The sequence below is a fragment of the Notolepis coatsorum genome (assembly GCF_963971535.1).
Source record: "Notolepis coatsorum genome assembly, chromosome: 9".
Taxonomy (NCBI): Eukaryota; Metazoa; Chordata; class Actinopteri; order Aulopiformes; family Paralepididae; genus Notolepis; species Notolepis coatsorum.
Window position 1 is genome coordinate 29,966,079 of NC_140173.1, and position 24,000 is coordinate 29,990,078.

General features: G+C 44.3%; 1 protein-coding gene across 1 annotated transcript in view; it reads left to right on the forward strand.

Moving 5' to 3' along the window:
• Window positions 1-24,000, forward strand: part of LOC311234564 (sodium/calcium exchanger 1-like) — a gene marked incomplete at its 3' end in the record, with an annotated part of 397,303 nt that overhangs the window by 324,216 nt on the left and 49,087 nt on the right. Inside the window, exons 6-7 of the mRNA XM_084321813.1 lie at window positions 3,611-3,756; window positions 22,850-22,955. Coding sequence (XP_084177939.1) covers window positions 3,611-3,756; window positions 22,850-22,955 — 252 coding nt within the window. The remainder of the gene's footprint in view (window positions 1-3,610; window positions 3,757-22,849; window positions 22,956-24,000) is intronic.

Here is a 24,000-nt window from a genome sequence, read left to right on the forward strand (position 1 = left end):
GTTAAACAACCCCTGTTAACTTTTGTATCACAAACAGTACTGCATATTTGTAAATCTGGTATGTCATAAATGTATAGATGTAGCAGTACTGTCTATCTGTATGTTATGATGAATTGAAAATGGGGGACCCTGATGTAAACAAGACGAAAGTCTTTCTCTGGTCTGCATCCCCTTAACAATTGTATGTATTGAGCTGTACTGTACCCATTCTGCAATCTGTTAATAAACATTTCAATCAATCAATCAATCAATAAATCAATCAATCAATCAATCAATCCCCACCTTTAAAGGCAATGGTGACATAACTGAGGTCTTCTGGAAGTGTGTGCCAACTGTGTAGCATGATAACTGAGGTCTTCTGGATGTGTGTGCCAACTGTGTAGCATGATAACTGAGGTCTTCTGGAAGTGTGTGCCAACTGTGTAGCATGATAACTGAGGTCTTCTGGAAGTGTGTGCCAACTGTGTAGCATGATAACTGAGGTCTTCTGGATGTGTGTGCCAACTGTGTAGCATGATAACTGAGGTCTTCTGGAAGTGTGTGCCAACTGTGTAGCATGATAACTGAGGTCTTCTGGAAGTGTGTGCCAACTGTGTAGCATGATAACTGAGGTCTTCTGGAAGTGTGTGCCAACTGTGTAGCATGATAACTGAAGGCTGCTGTAAGTGTCATCTAAGTACAAGTTGTACTTAAATGTATTACTAGTGTACTATTTTGGTAACCAAAAATAGATCAAAAGTATAATTTCTACATGTTTAAGCACATAATCTTAAGTACAACTTCAGTGGTTTCAATTTAACACAACTTTAGTATACTCTCGTGTATATGGTTGTGTGTGTGTGTGTGTGTGTGTGTGTGTGTGTGTGTGTGTGTGTGTGTGTGTGTGTGTGTGTGTGTGTGTGTGTGTGTGTGTGTGTGTGTGTGTGTGTGTGTGTGTGTGTGTGTGTGTGTGTGTGTGGTTGTGTATTTGTGTGTGTGTCTGTGTGTACATGGTGCATTCATATTTCATACATCATCAACAGAGACACTAATTAACATTTGTACACGTCGCCAAGCATCATTTCATTAATTTCATTATAAAAGTATACAGTATGCATACCGCTCACACCATTACTATTAATCATCAGTATAATGTTATATCATTAAGATGTGATCAGTTTCAGTCATTGTGTGTGCTGCTAATGACGTTACAGTTCATTGAAATGCACAGAAATGTTCCTGGATTTATCAACACATGACTTTATCCTCCTCCGTTCCCCCTCTGCCCCTCCTCATCTCTACCCCTCTCATCTTCCTCTTCCTCTACTATTCCTCTCCTATTCTCCCTCATCTTCCTCTCCCCCACTACCATCCTTCTCATCTTCTCCTCCTCCACTTCATCTCCTCTTCCTCTCTCCTTTCATCCTCTCCTTTCCTTCTATCTTCCCCCTCTCCTATCCTCTCCTCTTCTCTTCCCCCTCTACTATTCCTCTCATCTACTGCTCCTCCTCTCCTCCTCTCCTCCTCTCCTCCTCCTCCTCCCCTCCTCCTATCCATTGGGACTAAACTCTAAATCAGAGGGTGACAGGGTGTTAAAGTGCCACTCCTCCTCTGTCCCTTCCGCCTCCTCCTCCTCCTCCTCCTCCTCATCCTCCTCCTCATCCTCCTCCTCCTCCTCCTCCTCCTCCTCCTCCTCCTCCTCCTCCTCATCTCAGACTAGACTCTTATCAGACTGTGACAGGGCGTAAGACTTCCCTCCCTTTACCCCCTCCTCCACTTCCTCCTCTTGTGGTGTGAGTCTTTCTCTCCATCTCGTGGCAGGTTGTAATATAAAGCACTTAACCTGCTAAGGTCAGCAGCTGTCACCTACCATGACTCAGTCCACACTCAGGGAGAGAGAGATAGAGAGAGAGAGAGAGAGAGAGAGAGAGAGAGAGAGAGAGAGAGAGAGAGAGAGAGGGGGGAGAGTAAATGGATGCAGAGAACAGATGAAGATGGAGAGAGGAGAAGACAGGAGTTGTAGAGAGTGGATCACGGCGTCAGGAGGACTGGTGACCCCACTTGAAGAACAGAGACACCATGTGAGAAAGAGACTTGAAACATGAATACAGAGCTGGAGAGACAGAGATATACAGGTAGAGAGAGAGAGAAAGGGAGAGCAGGGAGGGCTGAAGCATTCCCTGCCATGTTGATAGCGAGTGGCGTTTTGACAGGAAACATTCATTCACCTTCTCCTGAACATTCTGCCACTGTCGGATCTACGCACGCACACACACATATGCACGCATGCACGCATGCACGCACACACACACACACACACACACACACACACACACACACACACACACACACACACACACACACACACACACACACACACACACACACACACACACACACACACACATAGCTGGGGAGTGTAGTTAACAAGGTTGTAGTCAGGTTATGCTAATCCCACATAAGGGTACGGTCAACTGCTAATTGAGTTCATTAAGTCACCATTAGATGTGTGTGTGTGTGTGTGTGTGTGTGTGTGTGTGTGTGTGTGTGTGTGTGTGTGTGTGTGTGTGTGTGTGTGTGTGTGTGTGTGTGTGTGTGTGTGTGTGTGTGTGTGTGTGTGTGTGTGTGTGTGTGTGTGTGTGTGTGTGTGTGTGTGTGTGTGTACCTGCTAGTAGCTAGTGACCACCTTTACTCGGTCTGAACTCACAAAACGAATGTCCATGGAAATGGATCATGAAATGTATCGTATCATCATCGTATTTCATTTACTAATGCAGGTTATGAAAATGGACGGTGGGAATGAGTAGACGGGCCATTAACAGATTGTTATCAGGCAGAACTGAGTTCATAATACATGCACACGCACATGCGCAAGCAGACACACAAACCCGCTGTTGTATATATACAGACGTGTGTGCGCACATGAGAGAGAGTAAGTCTACATCTAATTTCAACACATCACACGCATCCTGATACCAGATAGGACTCAATTCATTGGCCTACAGATGAAGCTCTTCAGATTCAGTTCCCTTCTACCACTTTAGAACTAGCACTCGGGTTTTATATGTCGGGGGTGACTGAGCTGGCTCCCAAAAAGAACAAAGGGAGGTTACTTAACTTAAGTGCTCCTCCAGGGAGGGGGTCGGGGGCTACTGCCCTCAGACCACCAAGATCATTTTTAATAAGTGAGTTCGGGGCAGTCTGACAAGGGGTACTGCCCATATATTAGTGTTGCAATGCATGATAAGTAAACAGTGAAAAAAAGCGAATGAATCCGATGGAGCTGGGGCGTTTGGGATGAATACAAGTTTAAGATGAAAAAGTCTCCCCAGCCTGATACACCGTGGGAGGCAGTGGAGGTGTGAAACCGGGCCCGGTCCAGAACAATAGGAGTCACAAAATCAGTTTGGCCCGTGGAGCGGCGGTAGAGGAGCAGCGGAGGTTCGAGTCTGAAGAGCTGTATCTGTAGCTTAACTTGTTAGATAATGTCCAGAATGTGATGATGACGTCCTTCACTGCAGCCCATCCATCCCAGTCTGAGGTCCGCCCCCTCCACTGACTCAATGAATGCCATTGGTTCTGCACAAACCCTTGCCTAACGCTGCAATTGGTTGTCTTCTGGTGTTTTCAGAGGAGCCACAGAAGGAGGTAGAAGAGGAGGAGGAGGCACTGGCGGAGAGGGAGGACGACGAGAGGCGCATCGCCGAGATGGGACGTCCCATGTTGGGGGACCACGTCAAACTAGAAGTCATCATAGAGGAGTCATATGAATTCAAGGTAGGAGACAGTGTGTGTGTGTGTGTGTGTGTGTGTGTGTGTGTGTGTGTGTGTGTGTGTGTGTGTGTGTGTGTGTGCGTGCGTGCGTGCGTGCGTGCGTGCGTGCGTGCATGCGTGCGTGCGTGTGTGTGTGTGCGTGTGTGTGTGTGTTACAGCGTAGGTACCAGGTGCTCAACCGTTTTTTCAGTTGAGTTGCATAGCAACGTTGTGGATGTTTCTGTAAATGTGTCACCGCACAGCGGTTTGTGCCAGATCTCTACATTTTCATTTTTCAGATTATTCCAGATTGCTAAAGTACAGAATCTAAGCTTTCAAATGATGTGTCATATGTTGAAATCTGAGATTTTTTTTAACATGATACGCTCATTTGTAACTTGTAAAGCAGGATGTTTTCTAGAATACTTAAGAGGTGAAAAGGCTTCTGAAAGGAAGGCCACTTTTCACACTTCAGACAGAGTGAGCTGGGCGTCAACAAAACCCCATCCAGCAACGCCCCTCACCTGAATAGCATTAACATAATTAAGTGCTGCCACAATGTCATGACTGTGAAAAGCCTACATCACATCCCTCCTCGGGACCCTGATGTAAACGAGACAAAATTATTTTTCTGGTCTTCATTCTCTTAGCAGTTGTTTGTATTGAGCTGTACTGTATTGTACCCATTCTGCATCTTAAACTAGCTGGACTCAGTGTCTAAGAGAGGTGATGAGCATCTTAAACTAGCTGGACTCAGTGGCTAAGAGGTGATGCAGCATCTTAAACTAGCTGGACTCAGTGTCTAAGAGAGGTGATGCAGCATCTTAAACTAGCTGGACTCAGTGGTTAAGAGGTGATGCAGCATCTTAAACTAGCTGGACTCAGTGGTTAAGAGGTGATGCAGCATCTTAAACTAGCTGGACTCAGTGGTTAAGAGGTGATGCAGCATCTTAAACTAGCTGGACTCAGTGGTTAAGAGGTGATGCAGCATCTTAAACTAGCTGGACTCAGTGGTTAAGAGGTGATGCAGCATCTTAAACTAGCTGGACTCAGTGGTTAAGAGGTGGTGCAGCATCTTAAACTAGCTGGACTCAGTGGTTAAGAGGTGGTGCAGCATCTTAAACTAGCTGGACTCAGTGGTTAAGAGAGGTGATGCAACATCTTAAACTAGCTGGACTCAGTGGTTAAGAGGTGATGCAGCATCTTAAACTAGCTGGACTCAGTGGTTAAGAGGTGGTGCAGCATCTTAAACTAGCTGGACTCAGTGGTTAAGAGGTGATGAGCATCTTAAACTAGCTGGACTCAGTGGTTAAGAGGTGATGCATCATCTTAAACTAGCTGGACTCAGTGGTTAAGAGGTGATGCAGCATCTTAAACTAGCTGGACTCAGTGGTTAAGAGGTGATGCAGCATCTTAAACTAGCTGGACTCAGTGGTTAAGAGGTGATGCAGCATCTTAAACTAGCTGGACTCAGTGGTTAAGAGGTGGTGCAGCATCTTAAACTAGCTGGACTCAGTGGTTAAGAGGTGATGCAGCATCTTAAACTAGCTGGACTCAGTGGTTAAGAGGTGATGCAGCATCTTAAACTAGCTGGACTCAGTGGTTAAGAGGTGATGCAGCATCTTAAACTAGCTGGACTCAGTGGTTAAGAGGTGGTGCAGCATCTTAAACTAGCTGGACTCAGTGGTTAAGAGGTGGTGCAGCATCTTAAACTAGCTGGACTCAGTGGTTAAGAGGTGGTGCAGCATCTTAAACTAGCTGGACTCAGTGGTTAAGAGGTGATGCATCATCTTAAACTAGCTGGACTCAGTGGTTAAGAGGTGATGAGCATCTTAAACTAGCTGGACTCAGTCATTCAGAGAGGTGATGATGCAGCATCTTAAACTAGCTGGACTCAGTGGTTAAGAGAGGTGATGATGCAGCATCTTAAACTAGCTGGACTCAGTGTCTAAGAGAGGTGATGATGCAGCATCTTAAACTAGCTGGACTCAGTGTCTAAGAGAGGTGATGAGTGTATCCCTCCTAGTTACACACACACACACACACACACACACACACACACACACACACACACACACACACACACACACACACACAGTGCTCATATCCCTCCTAGTTACACACAGTTCTCATATCCCTCCTAGTTACACACAGTTTTCATATCCCTCCAGTGCTCATATCCCTCCTAGTTACACACAGTGCTCATATCCCTCCTAGTTACACACAGTGCTCATATCCCTCCTAGTTACACACAGTGCTCATAATCATCCTAGGTACACACACAGTGCTCATATCCCTCCTAGTTACACACACACACACAGTGCTCATATCCCTCCTAGTTACACACACACAGTGCTCATATCCCTCCTAGTTACACACACACACACACAGTTCTCATATCCCTCCTAGCCACCACAACCTAATGTTATGTAGCTCTCCACCTTGCTATCTGAAACAATAGCTATCAATATAACGTTAGCATATAGCTAACGTTAATGTAGCATGGGCTCGTAATAACACAATAAAAGTGACATGGTTGGACTTGCGGTCGGCAGAAAACCCTCGGAGTAGTTTTATCAAATCTAGACGCGGAATTGTAAGGAGTTGGATGCTACTTTACACAAACCTTCTTAAAGACACTTACCCATGAAGACGCATCTCGACCGATCCCATCGTTAATTCCGTTGAATAGCGAGGTGTGTTCACCGGTGAGCCGAGACTGAATCAACTGGATTAACAAAGTTCAATGTACTCGTTCATTAGATCCGATTCATTCATCTCTTTCTGATCCAGAGTGCAGCTGCTCCAACGTGATGAGTCCGATTTGCGACACGTTAATCCCATGGAAAGTGTAAACAGAGGCCATGTGCGTCGCTCTAACACTCCCCCAATGCAAAACGAAAGCGCTTGTCTTGATTCACATGGAAATGTGATTACGCCCCCATGCAATGCAAGATACCCACGCAAGATCACAGTGAAACAGCCTATTTTAAACAGTAAGGATTGTTACTATTAGAGATATTCTAACTGTTCGATTTTATAGTAAACATGTGCTTATACATTCAATTTATAATAATATGAAAGAAAAAAAAAACACAAAAAAAGAAGAAAAAAAAATCTTTCAAGCCTAGATGAAAAAGGGGCGGGCCGAGTTGTGGTCGATAGCGCTCTGCAGTGACAAAGACCATTGGCTGTGCGTGGCTTCATGGCGACAGTGTCAGATCTGTCATTATCTGTACAGGTAATAGTTAGGGATGTCCGATATTATCGGCCTACCGATATTATCGGCCGATATTGGCATTAAAATGTAATATCGGAAAATATCGGTATCGGTTTTCAAAAAAAGAAGATTCTTTTTTTTTTACATTTATTTAACCTTTACTTACCCAGGCAAGCAAGTAAGAACTCATTCTTATTTTATTTATTGTCAAAAGTATGCATAATGTTGTGTTAATTCCACGACAAGAGATATGTAATGTTAATTACCTGAAATTATTCCGTTTTTGGGGGGGAAACCCTGCATATATCGGTATCGGTTGATATTGGTATCGGAAATTAAGAGTCTGACAATATCGGTATATCGGATATCGGTAAAAAAGTCAATATCGAACATCCCTAGTAATAGTAGGAGACAAAAACAGGCAATACAATTATAGTAAAGTAGAAAAGTAAAAATAAGCAGTGTAGACAATATAATTTACTCTGAATATAAGCACATGAGCAAGTAGGCAGTGTGATCAAAAGTGCAGATGAGGGTCTATATGCCCTATCAGTTATATTATACAGTACAATAAATGTGGTAAAAAACACTTGGAATCTAAATATATACTATGAGTAAGTAAAGTATACAGAATACACAGGTGAATAGATTAGTATTAAGGGACAACACCACCATACCAGCTCTAACGTTAGAACACAGACATGTTAGCTTGTTGTCATGGACAAGCCAGCCAGTTAATTCATCCCGTTAGCACACTAGCTAACGTTAGCAAGCCAGCCAATTCATTCATCCCGTTAGCACACTAGCTAACGTTAGCAAGCCAGCCAATTCATTCATTGTGTAAGCACACTAGCTAACGTTAGCAAGCCAGCCAATTCATTCATCCCGTTAGCACACTAGCTAACATTACCAAGCCATCCAATTCATTCATCGTGTAACCACACTAGCTAAAGTTAGCAAGCCAGCCAATTCATTCATCCCGTTAGCACACTAGCTAACGTTAGCAAGCGAGCCAATTCATTCATCGTGTAAGCACACTAGCTAACGTTAGCAAGCCAGCCAATTCATTCATCCTGTTAGCACACTAGCTAACGTTAGCAAGCCAGCCAATTCATTCATCGCGTTAGCAAACGTGCTAATGTTAGCAATCTAGCAAAAAAGCATAACGACGGGGCCATTGTCTCAAGCGATAAAGACAAACAGTGTTTATTTCTCATATATCTCATTGTAGAATCACAGCTAGTTCAGTCACTCGATCACAGATTTGATGATGTCGCCGTGAAGCCACGTACATCCAATGATCGTTGGTACAGCCTGATCAACGTCTATGACGTTGCTATGCAACTCAATTGAAGAATGGACCCTGAGCCAGTGCCTACATCCGCATGAGTCTGTGTGTGTGTGTGTGTGTGTGTGTGTGTGTGTGTGTGTGTGTGTGTGTGTGTGTGTGTGTGTGTGTGCGTGCGTGCGTGCGTGCGTGCGTGCATGTGTGTGTGCGCCAGTGTGTGTGTCTGCGCGCCAGTGTGTGCCGGTGTGCTAATTGAGTCCTATAGGTAGCTGGAGGGGACAAGGAAGTGAGACATTATAGCATAGGTTTCAGCTGTCCTGACTGTGGTGGTTTCATCTGTCCTGACTGTGGTGGTTTCATCTGTCCTGAATGTGGTGGTTTTGTCTGTCCTGACTGTGATGGTTTCATCTGTCCTGACTGTGGTGGTTTCATCTGTCCTGACTGTGGTGGTTTCATCTGTCCTGACTGTGATGGTTTCATCTGTCCTGACTGTGGTGGTTTCATCTGTCCTGACTGTGATGGTTTCATCTGTCCTGACTGGTGGTTTCATCTGTCCTGACTGTGATGGTTTCATCTATCCTGACTGTAATGTTTTCATCTGTCCTGACTGTGGTGGTTTCATCTGTACTGACTGTGATGGTTTCATCTGTCCTGACTGTGATGGTTTCATCTGTCCTGACTGTGGTGGTTTCATCTGTCCTGGCTGTGGTGGTTTCATCTGTCCTGACTGTGATGGTTTCATATGTCCTGACTGTGATGGTTTCATCTGTCCTGACTGTGGTGGTTTCAGCTGTCCTGACTGTGGTGGTTTCATCTGTCCTGACTGTGATGGTTTCATCTGTCCTGACTGTGATGGTTTCATCTGTCCTGACTGTGATGGTTTCATCTGTCCTGACTGATGGTTTCATCCGTCCTGACTGTGATGGTTTCATCTGTCCTGACTGTGATGGTTTCATCTGTCCTGACTGTGATGGTTTCATCTGTCCTGACTGTGATGGTTTCATCTGTCCTGACTGTGGTGGTTTCAGCTGTCTGTCCTGACTGTGATGGTTTCATCTGTCCTGACTGTGATGGTTTCATCTGTCCTGACTGTGATGGTTTCATCTGTCCTGACTGTGATGGTTTCATATGTCCTGACTGTGATGGTTTCATCTGTCCTGACTGTGGTGGTTTCAGTTGTCTGTCCTGACTGTGATGGTTTCATCTGTCCTGGCTGTGGTGGTTTCAGCTGTCTGTCCTGACTGTGGTGGTTTCATCTGTCTTGACTGTGGTGGTTTCAGCTGTCCTGGCTGTGGTGGTTTCATCTGTCCTGACTGTGATGGTTTCAGCTGTCTGTCCTGACTGTGATGGTTTCATCTGTCCTGACTGTGGTGGTTTCATCTGTCCTGACTGCGGTGGTTTCATCCGTCCTGACTGTTGTGGTTTCATCTGCTACTGTGGTGGTTTCATCTGTCCTGACTGTGATGGTTTCAGCTGTCCTGACTGTGGTGGTTTCATCTGTCCTGACTGTGGTGGTTTCAGCTGTCCTGACTGTGATGGTTTCAGCTGTCCTGACTGTGGTGGTTTCATCTGTCCTTACTGTGGTGGTTTCATCTGTCCTTACTGTGATGGTTTCAGCTGTCCTGACTGTGGTGGTTTCATCTGTCCTGACTGATGGTTTCATCTGCTACTGTGGTGGTTTCATCTGTCCTGACTGTGATGGTTTCATCTGTCTTGACTGTGGTGGTTTCATCTGCTACTGTGGTGGTTTCATCTGCTACTGTGGTGGTTTCATCTGTCTTGACTGTGGTGGTTTCATCTGCTACTGTGGTGGTTTCATCTGTCCTGACTGTGATGGTTTAATCTGTCCTGACTGTGGTGGTTTCATCTGTCTTGACTGTGGTGGTTTCATCTGTCTTGACTGTGGTAGTTTCATCTGCTACTGTGGTGGTTTCATCTGTCCTGACTGTGGTGGTTTCATCTGTCTTGACTGTGGTGGTTTCATCTGCTACTGTGGTGGTTTCATCTGCTACTGTGGTGGTTTCATCTGTCTTGACTGTGGTGGTTTCATCTGCTACTGTGGTGGTTTCATCTGTCCTGACTGTGATGGTTTCATCCATCCTGACTGTGGTGGTTTCATCTGCTACTGTGGTGAGAAGTTCGTTCCACAGTCGTCTTGTTGTTGTTCTTCTCTTCCCCTGTGGATTCTGGCAAACTAACCAATCACTGCTGGTCGACGTAAAACACATCACTACCGGTGAGCCAGCGTGAGGACGTCTACACAGACACAACTCTGGTACACTGAGATACACGGAGAGAGGCCCCTGGCAGTGATACAGGTCTAATCAGCGTTGTGTGAACTCACTTGGCGAGGGCCTAAAATGTAACGGACGTCCATTTAACCTCTTAACCTGTGCCCCCAAAAGTGGCCTTTTTAGTGTTCATTTTTGAGGACTGCATACCTTTTTTGCAAACCAAAACAACATACTTTATACTTATAGCACATGCATGAGCCTGGTCTCTTTTGAAAGAGGACATTCTGAAGTTTCTGATTCCACAAAGAAGATTTTATTTTAGTGCTAAGGTAATAGAGTAACATAGGTCTGAACTTGAGTTGTGAAAAAACTTGTTACTCAAGTTTTTCTGTAGTAGTTAGTAGTCCACTCCAGAGGTAGTATTTTGTCGGATTTTGTCCCACACAGTCCCTGTCTCCATGCAGGCCCACACAGTCCCTGTCTCCATGCAGGCCCACACAGTCCCTGTCTCCATGCAGGCCCACAGAGTCCCTGTCTCCATGCAGGCCCACAGAGTCCCTGTCTCCATACAGGCCCACAGAGTCCCTGTCTCCATGCAGGCCCACACAGTCCCTGTCTCCATGCAGGCCCACACAGTCCCTGTCTCCACGCAGGCCCACACAGTCCCTGTCTCCATGCAGGCCCACACAGTCCCTGTCTCCACGCAGGCCCACACAGTCCCTGTCTCCATGCAGGCCCACACAGTCCCTGTCTCCATACAGGCCCACAGAGTCCCTGTCTCCATGCAGGCCCACACAGTCCCTGTCTCCATGCAGGCCCACACAGTCCCTGTCTCCATGCAGGCCCACAGAGTCCCTGTCTCCATACAGGCCCACAGAGTCCCTGTCTCCATGCAGGCCCACACAGTCCCTGTCTCCATGCAGGCCCACACAGTCCCTGTCTCCACGCAGGCCCACAGAGTCCCTGTCTCCATGCAGGCCCACACAGTCCCTGTCTCCATGCAGGCCCACAGAGTCCCTGTCTCCATGCAGGCCCACAGAGTCCCTGTCTCCATGCAGGCCCACACAGTCCCTGTCTCCATGCAGGCCCACAGAGTCCCTGTCTCCATGCAGGCCCACAGAGTCCCTGTCTCCATACAGGCCCACAGAGTCCCTGTCTCCATGCAGGCCCACAGAGTCCCTGTCTCCATACAGGCCCACAGAGTCCCTGTCTCCATGCAGGCCCACACAGTCCCTGTCTCCATGCAGGCCCACAGAGTCCCTGTCTCCATGCAGGCCCACAGAGTCCCTGTCTCCTTGCACTGTCTGCTGAGCTCCCAGACACCCAGTAATACACCCCGGTGACGAGTAAATATTAACATGATGCTGTCAAATAAACACCAACACACAATAGGCTAATTAAAACTGTGAGAAGATAATGTGTGTGTGTGTGTGTGTGTGTGTGTGTGTGTGTGTGTGTGTGTGTGTGTGTGTGTGTGTGTGTGTGTGTGTGTGTGTGTGTGTGTGTGTGTGTGTGTGTGTGTGTGTGTGTGTGTGCGTGCGTGCGTGCGTGTGTGCGTGCGTGCGTGCGTGCGTGTGTGCGTGCGTGCGTGCGTGCGTGCGTGTGTGTGTGTGTCTGTGTGTGAGTGTGTGTCTGTGTGCGCGTGCAATCTCAATCTGTCATGGGGCACCTATAGATTTCTCTCTTTGGGCAGCAGACCAGAAGAAAAGAGAGATGGAAAGCGGGAGGGATAGAGGGAGGGAGAGAGATGAAAGAGGAGGAAGACTAGGAAGTGGGGGTGGATGCATGGAGTGAGAAAAAGGGATGGAAGAAGAACAGGACGGAAGGGAAACTAGGAATGATAATAATTCACTGATGGCCACAGTGTGAGAGGTCGTGTCTCAATTGCTCGTCTGTTTGTCGCAGTTTGTAGCCGATAATACTGCTATTTTGATCCACTTTAATTAGTTTGACCAGTTTAACCATTTCAGTTTCATTGCTGTGTTTTTTTTTTTTTTAGTTTGTTTGTGAAAATGTAAATTATTTCACTGCAAAGTTTGATGGACGCCATTGAGAAGAGCAAGACTGAAACGCTGAGACACATTGATTCAAAAGTGGATACAATTCAGGCTGGCTTGACTAGTATTCAGAACTCCCTGGAGATGTTGGGAGGTCAAGTCGAGTTAATTGAGGAGAGAGTCGCCAAAAACGAGAGTAATGTCGATAATCTACTTGCTCGAGTGAAAGTTCTAGAGGAACACAACGCTTACCTACGTGAGAAGACTGATGACCTGGAGAATCGGAGTCGTCAATTGAATCTTCGTGTCGTCGGAATCCCAGAGTCTGCCGAAGGCACCGATGTGATTGGGTTCATGTCCAAATTAATTCCATCGCTCCTGGGTCGGGAGAACTTACCCACCTCTCCAATCATCGAAAGAGCCCATCGCTCACCGACAAATCGTCGGAACGAGCGTGGCACTCCTAGGCCCATCATCATGATTGTTTTATTTGTGCCATGTTTATGATTTGGAAATATGTGCTCAATGTTAGCGTGAGCCTACTACATGGCTTCATCGATGTTACATGCTGTTGTGTTTACATTCTGAATGTCGCAGAAGAAACGCGTCACTTCCGGTAGCGCCTACGTGCGTACGTCACGTTAATACCGTGACCAATTCATAGTAGAGATTTATCAGAATTAAAGATTTAAAGCCTTCGATGCCGCCTGTAAATCAGGCTACAAACTTTTCTTTTTTCTTTTTCTTTTTCTTTCTCTAGAATACAGACAGAGCTTTGAGTTTATAGTGAATTTCCATAGACATGCTAGGTACTGCTGGGACATGCTGGGATTTAGTTTTGTGTTGTCATGTATTTAACTATTTATGTTATCTGTTGTGTGTGTGTGTGCTTGAATGTATGTCGCTCTCCTGCTCCCTGCCCATTATCCATTGTCCCTCCTTGCACAAGATTGTATATCCCGTTTTTTTCTTTCTTTTTTTCTTTTAATACAACTCTGGTATGATGAATACTTCTAAAGGTTTAAATGTTATCCACCTGAATATAAGGAGTCTGTACCCCAAAATGTATCTACTTAGAGCTTGGCTTGTCTACAATAATCCCAGTGTAATTACTGTGTCTGCATAGTTCAATCTCTGACAATGAGGTTGGACTTGACAACTATGTTCTGTACAGAGCTGATAGGGGTACTAGAGGTGGAGGAGTGGCTACATATGTCAAAACAAACCTGACATCTGAGCTCCTCAAGCCAAGGGTAAACCCAATAAACTTTGAGTGTATTTTCATTAAAATGTCTTTTCATGAAAATAAACAGTTGACCATAGGAAATATTTATAGACCTCCTGATTCCCCTTCTGAATCTACAAATGATATATTATCCACCATTAACTCTTTAGATCGTCCAAATGAAATTATTATCTTGGGTGACTTTAACATCAACTGACTAGTTCGATCATCTAGTAATGCTTGAAACCTATTTGGCAGTGTCAACTTAACTCAACTCATTAGTGAGCCTACTAGAGTTGATACTAGATCCAAGTCCCTGCTAGATTGGATTCTCGTCTCACATCCGGACAGAATTTCAAACTCTGATGTGTTACCTGATAGTTTCAGCGACCATTCTATCATCTTCTGCATTTGGAAGATAAAGTTACCACGTCTACCACCAAAATTTATCAGGATAAGACAGTGTAGGAATTTGAATATTGAGCACTTTATTCAAGATATAACATCTATAAATTGGGACAGGTTTAAATGAATTCCATTTGTTGAAGATGCAGGGAATTTCTTCTACACTGAGCTTACTAATATTGACCATCATGCTCCCTGGAAGACGCTCAAAGTCAAGGGTAGACACTTGCCCTGGATTAATAGTGAACTTATAAATCTGTATAAACAAAGAGATAAGGCTTGGGAAATGCATCGTCTGACAAATGATTCTGCCGACTTCAATGCATATAAACAAATACAGAACTTATGTACAACTAAAACAAGAAATGCTAAATCCAACTATTTCAAAGATTGTTTAAGCAATGATTTTAGCAATCCAAAACTGTTTTGGAAGAGAATCAACAGTATTACTAAGAAGTCATCTATAAATCCCACTCATATTAGAATTAATAATGCAGTTGTCAATGATCCCTCCTCAATTGCACTTGCCTTTAATCAGCACTTTAATTCTGTCTGCAGACTCAAATTTAATGACCCCTCATATTCCGATGTGCCTCTTAATAACACCAGATGCAACAGCTCTTTGTCCTTTGGAAGTATCCGTCCGCTTGATGTTCAGAAGGTCATTCATGAATTAAGATTGGGTACTGGCTGTGGTTCAGATGGTATGGAGATCAAGTTCATCAAACTTGCATCTCATGTATTATCATATCCTTTGTCTGATTTATTTAATTTATCTTTAACAACTAATGAAACTCCATTAAGCTGGAAATGTGCAATAGTCATTCCATTGCATAAAGGTGGTGATCCTTCTGATCTCAATAATTATAGACCAATTTCAATTATTAATAGTATAGAAAAAGTCTTTAAATTTTTTTTTTATCAATTATCCCATTATGTTAATGAATCTCATATTTTATCCCCATGCCAATCTGGTTTCAGGCCATACTACTCCACAACTACAGCCCTTCTGAAGTTGACCAATGATGTTCACTCAGCAATGGACAATAACATGGTTACTGGTGCAATATTTATAGATCTCACAAAGGCTTTTGATTTGGTTGATCATTATCTTCTGCTTGACAAACTGTGTGCTATTGGTGTCTCTAATAATTCTTTACTTTGGTTCAATTCATATCTCCACCATAGACGCCAGTGTGTATCATATCAGGGTAAACAGTCTGACTTTTTGATTATGGATAAAGGTGTTCCTCAAGGTTCATCTTTAGGACCATTATTATTTTCTATATTTGTTAATGATCTCACACTGATACCATCTGATACCATCTTACTCAATTGTACGCTGACGATACAGTGATTTATTCCTCTAAGTCTGATATTCAACAAATTCAGTACTCTTTATAGACTCATTTTGATGCTGTCCAGATATGGTTAGCTACAGTATTAACAAACTTTTATTAAATAAGAATAAGTCCTATAGTATGCTGTTTGGTACTAGATCAAATCTGGTGCAAATATCAAATCAGTTGTCGATTAAGTTTTTAGATGATGCTCCTCTCGACAATGTCGATGAATATAAGTACCTGTGTCTTTGGCTTGATTCTCAACTCACCTTCAAGTCACATATTGATGCTGTGATGAAGAAAACAAATTGTAGCCTGAGAATATTGTATCGTTCTATTAACTGTTTTTCTCTTCAGGTTAGGAAAATAATCATTATACAGCTGGTACTTCCAATAATGGATTACGCAGACATAGTCTATCAAAACACCACACTAACAAATCTCCGTCCTTTAAATGTTACTTATAATAGTGTTTGCAGATTTATATTGAGGTGTCCTTATAGAACCCATCACTGTCTTATGTTTGAGTCGTTAAACTGGCTTTCTCCCCAATTCAGAAGACATTTTCATTGGTTGCTTTTTGTTTACAAATGTATTGACTTTAATTACCCCCCCTATCTAAAGCAGTTCCTAACACCATATAGTTCAACTTATAATTTAAGACACACGGATCATCCTTTCTTTACTATACCTCGAACCACCAAAGCTATCGGTCGACTTGCCTTTAAATATAAAGCAGATTGGAACAAACTGCCTAGTTCACTCAGATATCTCACTTCTTACCGGTTATTCAATATCTTTATTCACTCATCTACAGACTACTTGCACCTCTTATTGATTTACTGTGTTAGGGCTTACATGTCGTTTACAGGTCAAATTATAATTTTGTATGTGTTTTATAAGGGAACATATATATATTGGTGATCCTCTTGGGAGGAATCAGTGTGGACTGGGAGAGCGTATGTCAGTGTATAAGTGCATTTGTTGTCCTGTTTTTTGTTTTGTTATGTATTGTATTGTATTGTATGTTTTGTATCCTATGTTAAGGACCCCCTCGAAAACGAGATAGCATATCTCAAGGGGTTTATCCTTCCAATAAATTTCAAATTTCAAATTTAATGACGGTAGGGAAGCAAGAGCTAGGGACTAGGAGGTAGGAGCTAGGGACTATGGGGTAGGAGCAAGGAGGTAGGAGCTAGGGGCTATGAGGTAGGAGCTAGGAGGTAGGAGCTAGGAGCTAGGGACTATGGGGTAGGAGCTAGGAGGTAGGAGCTAGGGGCTATGAGGTAGGAGCTAGGAGGTAGGAGCTAGGGGCTAGGAGCTAGCGACTATGAGGTAGGAGCTAGGAGGTAGGAGCTAGGGGCTATGAGGTAGGAGCTAGGAGGTAGGAGCTAGGGGCTAGGAGCTAGCGACTATGAGGTAGGAGCTAGGAGGTAGGAGCTAGTGGCTAGTCGGTAGTAGCTACCAGGTAGGAGCTAGGGGCTAGGAGCTAAGAGAGGGATGCATGCATGGTATGGATGGGTTTTGAAAACAGGATAAAAGACAGAGAGAGGAAAGAGGGATAGATCGAATGATGGGAAGAGGAGGAGGACGAACGAGGGAGGGGAATGAACTGGATGAACTCCATGATGAGAGAGAGACAAAGAGAGAGAGAGAGAGAGAGAGAGAGAGAGAGAGAGAGAGAGAGAGAGAGAGAGAGAGTGAGAGAGAGAGAGAGGGGGAGAGAGAGAGAGGGAGAGAAAGAGAGAAAGATAAGGAGAGAGAGGAGAGAGGGAGAGAAAGAGAGAATGATAGAGAGAGAGAGAGATAGAGAAGGAGGGAGAGAATGAGAGAGAGAGAGAGAGAGAGAGAGAGAGAGAGAGAGAGAGAGAGAGAGAGAGAGAGAGAGAGAGAGAGATAGAGAGAGAGAGAAGGAGGGAGAGAGAGATAGAGAGAGAGAGAGCGAAGCAGGGTTGGGTATCGTTTAATCTTTTTTAAATTCCGGTGCCAAAACTGATACTTTAAAATGATGGTGGATCTTAAACCGTGCCAAGATCAATACTTTTCTTCTTTTTCCTATACCATGCAAACACCTAATCATCAATTTTGACATCTGTCTTACATCTTGTTACAATCGTCACTCTCGCTCTGTTCCCTCTGACTCTGAATAGCACCATGTCAGATGGAACACATTAGCATAGAAGTGACTTTTATTTATTATAGTTGTTATATTGTGGCTATACGTTTAGCCATGGAAACCACTGGTATAGAGAGCTCTGCCAGCCGTTGTATTCACACAATGGGTTTCTTCCATTTACTTTACCATTTCCATTTATTTTTAAGATATTGATTGAAAAAGTGTGTTTTTAGTTGGAGCGAGGACAGAGAATAGCCTGCTTCGCTTCAATGACCACCCAGGAGCTCGGATAGGAGTGGGTCTGAGGCGGAAAAGAAGACTGAGGGTGTGTAGTTAGGAGATGCAGAGCGTAGGGGTCTTGAGGGTGTGTAGTTAGGAGATGCAGAGCGTAGGGGTCTTGAGGGTGTGTAGTTAGGAGATGCAGAGCGTAGGGGTCTTGAGGGTGTGTAGTTAGGAGATGCAGAGCGTAGGGGTCTTGAGGGTGTGTAGTTAGGAGATGCAGAGCGTAGGGGTCTTGAGAGTGTGTAGTTAGGAGATGCAGAGCGTAGGGGTCTTGAGGGTGTGTAGTTAGAAGATGCAGAGCATAGGGGTCTTGAGGGTGTGTAGTTAGAAGATGCAGAGCGTAGGGGTCTTGAGGGTGTGTAGTTAGAAGATACAGAGCGTAGGGGTCTTGAGGGTGTGTAGTTAGAAGATGCAGAGCGTAGGGGTCTTGAGGGTGTGTAGTTAGAAGATACAGAGCGTAGGGGTCTTGAGGGTGTGTAGTTAGAAGATGTAGAGCGTAGGGGTCTTGAGGGTGTGTAGTTAGAAGATGCAGAGCGTAGGGGTCTTGACTGAGGGTGTGTAGTTAGAAGATGCAGAGCGTAGGGGTCTTGAGGGTGTGTAGTTAGAAGATGCAGAGCATAGGGGTCTTGAGGGTGTGTAGTTAGAAGATACAGAGCGTAGGGGTCTTGAGGGTGTGTAGTTAGAAGATGCAGAGCGTAGGGGTCTTGAGGGTGTGTAGTTAGAAGATGCAGAGCGTAGGGGTCTTGAGGGTGTGTAGTTAGAAGATGCAGAGCGTAGGGATCTTGAGGGTGTGTAGTTAGAAGATGCAGAGCGTAGGGGTCTTGAGGGTGTGTAGTTAGAAAATGCAGAGCGTAGGGGTCTTGAAGGTGTGTAGTTAGAAGATGTAGGGGTCTTGAGGGTGTGTAGTTCGAAGATGCAGAGCGTAGGGGTCTTGAGGTTGTGTAGTTAGAAGATGCAGAGCGTAGGGGTCTTGAGGGTGTGTAGTTAGAAGATACAGAGCGTAGGGGTCTTGAAGGTGTGTAGTTAGAAGATACAGAGCGTAGGGGTCTTGAGGGTGTGTAGTTAGAAGATGCAGAGCGTAGGGGTCTTGAGGGTGTGTAGTTAGAAGATGCAGAGCATAGGGGTCTTGAGGGTGTGTAGTTAGAAGATACAGAGCATAGGGGTCTTGAGGGTGTGTAGTTAGAAGATGCAGAGCGTAGGGGTCTTGAGGGTGTGTAGTCAGAAGATGCAGAGCGTAGGGGTCTTGTGGTTGTGTAGTTAGACGATGCAGAGTGTAGGGGTCTTGGGGGTGTGTAGTTAGAAGATGTGTGTAGTTAGGGTGTGTAGGAGATGAGGAGATGGGGGGAGGAGGAGGAGGGGAGGAGGGATGAGAGGATGAATAATGGACAGAATGACAGGGGGAAGGAGGGAGGGATGAGAGGATGAAAAATGGACAGGATGACGGGAGGAAGGAGGTGTAGGAGGGAGGAATATATTGAAGAGGAGGAAATGGAGAGAGTAGGGGGGACGGACGGTCGATATGGATCAATAATGTGGTGATTAGAATGGATGGGTGTGCTCTTAGGAATGCTGTGCATGCATGCACGCACGCACACACACACACACACACACACACACACACACACACACACACACACACACACACATACACAGACACACACACACTGACCGCACAATAATCACTACATTCCGGGAAGGAAGAACATCTTAATGTTAATATATACCCCACTGTCATTGCAGGGTTAGACGCGCGGTCACAGTGAGTTCTGAAAGTATTTGAGCAGCAGACTCTCTTCTTGGGTGTAACAATACTCTGCGCTGCGGACCTCCAGCTTTTCAAGTACAATCTGACTGATGTAATTCAAGGGTATGTTCATCTATGAAGACGTCACCACCTCATCTCCCAATGTCAGATGGATTTACCCTACTTCACAACAGCATAACTCGTTTTCTAAAGGTTTCGGACAGACCATGTATTTGCAGTTGTAAAAGTATTCCAAATCACTTGGGAGTGTGAATATGATATATCACAAGGAAGTACTCAACCTCTACTGTCTTTCACTATGAATGAACACGACACTCTAACTCACCATCTTTAGATAATAAAGTACTCAACCCTCTACTGTCTTTCACTATGAATGAACACGACACTCTAACTCACCATCTTTAGATAATAAAGTACTCAACCTCTACTGTCTTTCACTATGAATGAACACGACACTCTAACTCACCATCTTTAGATAATAAAGTACTCAACCTCTACTGTCTTTAACTATGAATGAACACGACACTCTAACTCACCATCTTTAGATAATAAAGTACTCAACCTCTACTGTCTTTAACTATGAATGAACACAACACTCTACCTCGCCATCTTTAGATAATAAACTACTCAACCTCTACTGTCTTTCACTATGAATGAACACGACACTCTAACTCACCATCTTTAGATAATAAAGTGCTCAACCTCTACTGTCTTTCACTATGAATGAACACACTTGGGGCTGATGTTTTTAATCCAACATATTGTACAACAAAGCCAGGAAAGCGATACACTCCCAGCAGTCAACAAAAATGTGGTTTTACCATAAAACCTCGATTAAAAGCCCATTCCCATAGACACCTCTCTGTCCCATAGACAGCTCCCCCTTGTGGCCGGGTGCAGCTACACGTCTCTTGACAAATAAAGGCCAGAAGCCGGGTCTACATGAATTGTTTCATCCTGCCACCATTGACAGATCAATCATCCGTCACATTTTGCTCATCGCCATGGCAGCCCGAAGAGAGAGAGTAAAAGGGCCAGACTGTGTTGTGTGTGTGTGTGTGTGGGGGGGGGGGGATTATCCCAAGTAAAGTAAAGGTAGCAGAGTTTGGTCGTCGTCCATCTCAGTGTTTAGTCTATAATGCCTATTATTCATCTGAGAGAGCTACTGAGTGTGTGTGTGTGTGTGTGTGTGTGTGTGTGTGTGTGTGTGTGTGTGTGTGTGTGTGTGTGTGTGTGTGTGTGTGTGTGTGTGTGTGTGTGTGTGTGTGTGTGTGTGTGTGTGTGTGTGTGTGTGTGTGTGTGTGCGTGCGTGCGTGCGTGCGTGTGTGTGTGTGGGCTGGGCACTATACAGTGCTGAAGGTGTGACTCTGAGCTACTGAGTCCAGGCTGGTTCCCTCGTACCTAAGCGTGTTTCTGTGCACTAAGCAAAACAAGTACAGTATGCCCTTCATTCCCAAGATGCTCTGAAACTGGATGTTCCCTATATGAGAACTGAATTGGGGAAAAGGGGCTTTTAAATATGCTGCTCCTTCATCCTGGAACAAGCTACAGGAGGACCTAAAATTGCCAGGACTGGTCACCCTCGGAGAATTTAAAGCCATCTACGAATTCAGTTCCCTCCGACAGTGCAACTGTGTTTGATAACCTGCCTGAAGTTGGATCTTGCTGTGAATGTTTTATCTGTATTTTATTGTGATGTTCTTTTTTATGTTGAAACTTTCTGCTGCCTTGCTTGGCCAGATCGCTCTTGAAAAAGAGATTTTAATTTCAATGATGCTTATCTGGTTAAATAAAGGATTTGATTGATTGATTGATTGATTGATTGATTGATTGATTGATTGATTGATTGATTGATTGTGGTATGGGTGCTTTCCAGTGCTGACTCTGAGCTACTATAATAGATATATTATGGGCGGAAAATGTGTCCCTTTCTATGCAAATGAGCCTCATTGCAAAAACACTCCAATTCACAAAGACCGGCGCTAATTGCCACACGCAGTTAAAGTGGCACTATTTACGTCTTCAGATAATTGGATGGTAACTAAGCGCATTAGTGGCCAGCGTCTCCAGTGATCCGGTGGGTTAGGTAATAATCACAATAAAGAGAATAGAACACTCATATGCTCCAGAATAAACGTTGTATTTATAACGTTTCGTCTCAGGTCCACGAGGAGTAGATGCTGAAAATACGCTCAATGAAAAGTCTAATTTCTCTCTCTGAATCATTTGTAAGTTATATGTTATTTGATATACACACGTAATATTCATACTGATTTAAATGAAACAGTGGTAGTATTTCCCATCTTAGCTGAGCAAGGGTTTTGTGCAAAAGGAATTAAAAGGCCTGTCCCAAATAGATATAACATAGGCTGGTTGAGTTCAGCGATTGAAGCACAGGCTAGTAATTGTTAGTTGCTTCACTTGGAGTGCATAGCAAGCATAGACAATGATAACTTAAAAAAAATATATATATATTTTATTATTTATGTATTCATTTATTATATTCTAGTTAGTCATTAGAGTTGTGAAAAATTGTTTCATTCTGTGCAATGACATTTAGTAGTCTGCATCCTCTAAGATCGAGGTCAATTATCAATACAACTGCGATTAGTATCAATTATAGCAATATAGCGCTCTGACCTTTTCCAGTTGAAGCTGTGTTCAGCTCTATCTTTAATCTTTCAAAATGTTCAGTTGCTAAATGCACTCATCTGTGTTTCACTACACATGAGTGCATGCTTTACCAACTGTTTCACCTGTTTTATTGCAACACTACTATCACCGACATCTAAGAAGGGAGATCCCCCCTTGAATTGGCCCTTCTAAGATTCCTCACCTCCACATTGCCTGTGGTGCATTTTCTCCTATTGCTAGGTTTTAGTGAGTTTTTCCTTACCTTCGCGTGGGGTATGTCTGGGAGTGTTGCATTTAATTTTGCATTTATTTTAAAATGTTTGGACTTTATGGTGTTCTTGTTTTGTTCATGACTTATTGTGATGTTTCTTCTTGACTTGTTTAAAGAAGACGTGTCCAGCCCATAGGGACATTAACTAAATAAATTTGATTTGATTTGATTTGATTTTGATTTTGATTTGAAGCACACAACAATAGTACAAAAAATAATATATATATATATATATATACAGTCCCATGTCTTCTTGTTTCCTATCTAGCCACTAGACACTCACTGGAGACCACTTGGTGTATCCCATCTTACCATTGTTTCTTCTCTCCTCCCACAGAACACAGTGGATAAGCTGATCAAGAAGACCAACCTGGCCCTGCTGGTGGGAACCAACACCAACAGCTGGAGAGACCAGTTCATAGAGGCCATCACCGTCAGCGCAGGTGAGAGAGAGGAGGGAGAGAGAGAGGGGAGAGAGAGAGAGAGAGAGAGAGAGAGAGAGAGGTGAGAGAGTGAGAGAGAGAGAGAGAGAGAGAGAGAGAGGGAGCGTGACGACTGTTCCAGTGGTTTATATGGTCTGAACTGGGGGGAGGGTTTGATGTTTTAAAAGGTGAAGTGAGTGTGTGTGGGTGAGAGAGAGAGATACTTGAAAGAGAGAGTGGAGAGAGAGAGAGATATTGAGAGGTGAGAGATTTGATTTGATTAGAGAGAGAGAGAGAGAGAGAGAGAGAGAGAGAGAGAGAGAGTAGAGAGAGAGATTGTGTGTGTGTGTGTGTGTGTGTGTGTGTGTGTGTGTGGTGTGTGTGTGTGTGTGTGTGTGTGTGTGTGTGTGTGTGTGTGTGTGTGTGTGTGTGTGTGTGTGTGTGTGTGTGTGTGTGTGAAGGGGGGTGAGAGGGCGAGCGAGAAGTGATCATTGTCCATGTGTCACTGCTATATCCCCTTAGTAAGAGTGGTTGCTAACGAAAGGCGCCATCTGGTGGTTGTTTGGTGTCACCACTGCCCCAGTCATACTTTTACAAGTCATTTTCAGGGTGACTTCTGTGTTCTTTCCTTAAAACGAAAGGTTGACAAAGGTCCCTGAGACCCGCCCACAGGCTATGAAGAAGAACAACGCTGTCATAGAGATCACACTGGTCGCCTCTGTCATCGGTGTGTGAATGTGTGAGTGAATCGGTGAATGTGAGGCATAAGTTGTAAATTACTTTATAAATGCAGTCCGAAGATAACTTCACTACTTCACTGGTGCGTGTGTGTGGTGTGTGTGTGTGTGTGTGTGTGTGTGTGTGTGTGTGTGTGTGTGTGTGTGAGTGTGTGTGTGTGTGTGTGTGTGTGTGTGTGTGTGTGTGTCCAGGCAGCCTGGGGGCAGAGACCCTCATGGGTCCATTTAAGCCTGAACTTCAGACTCTCTCTCTCGTTCTGAATGAAGGCAGTGGGACGAGGCCAGAGACACAACGTGAAACTGTGACCGGAGAGATGAGGATGGAGGAG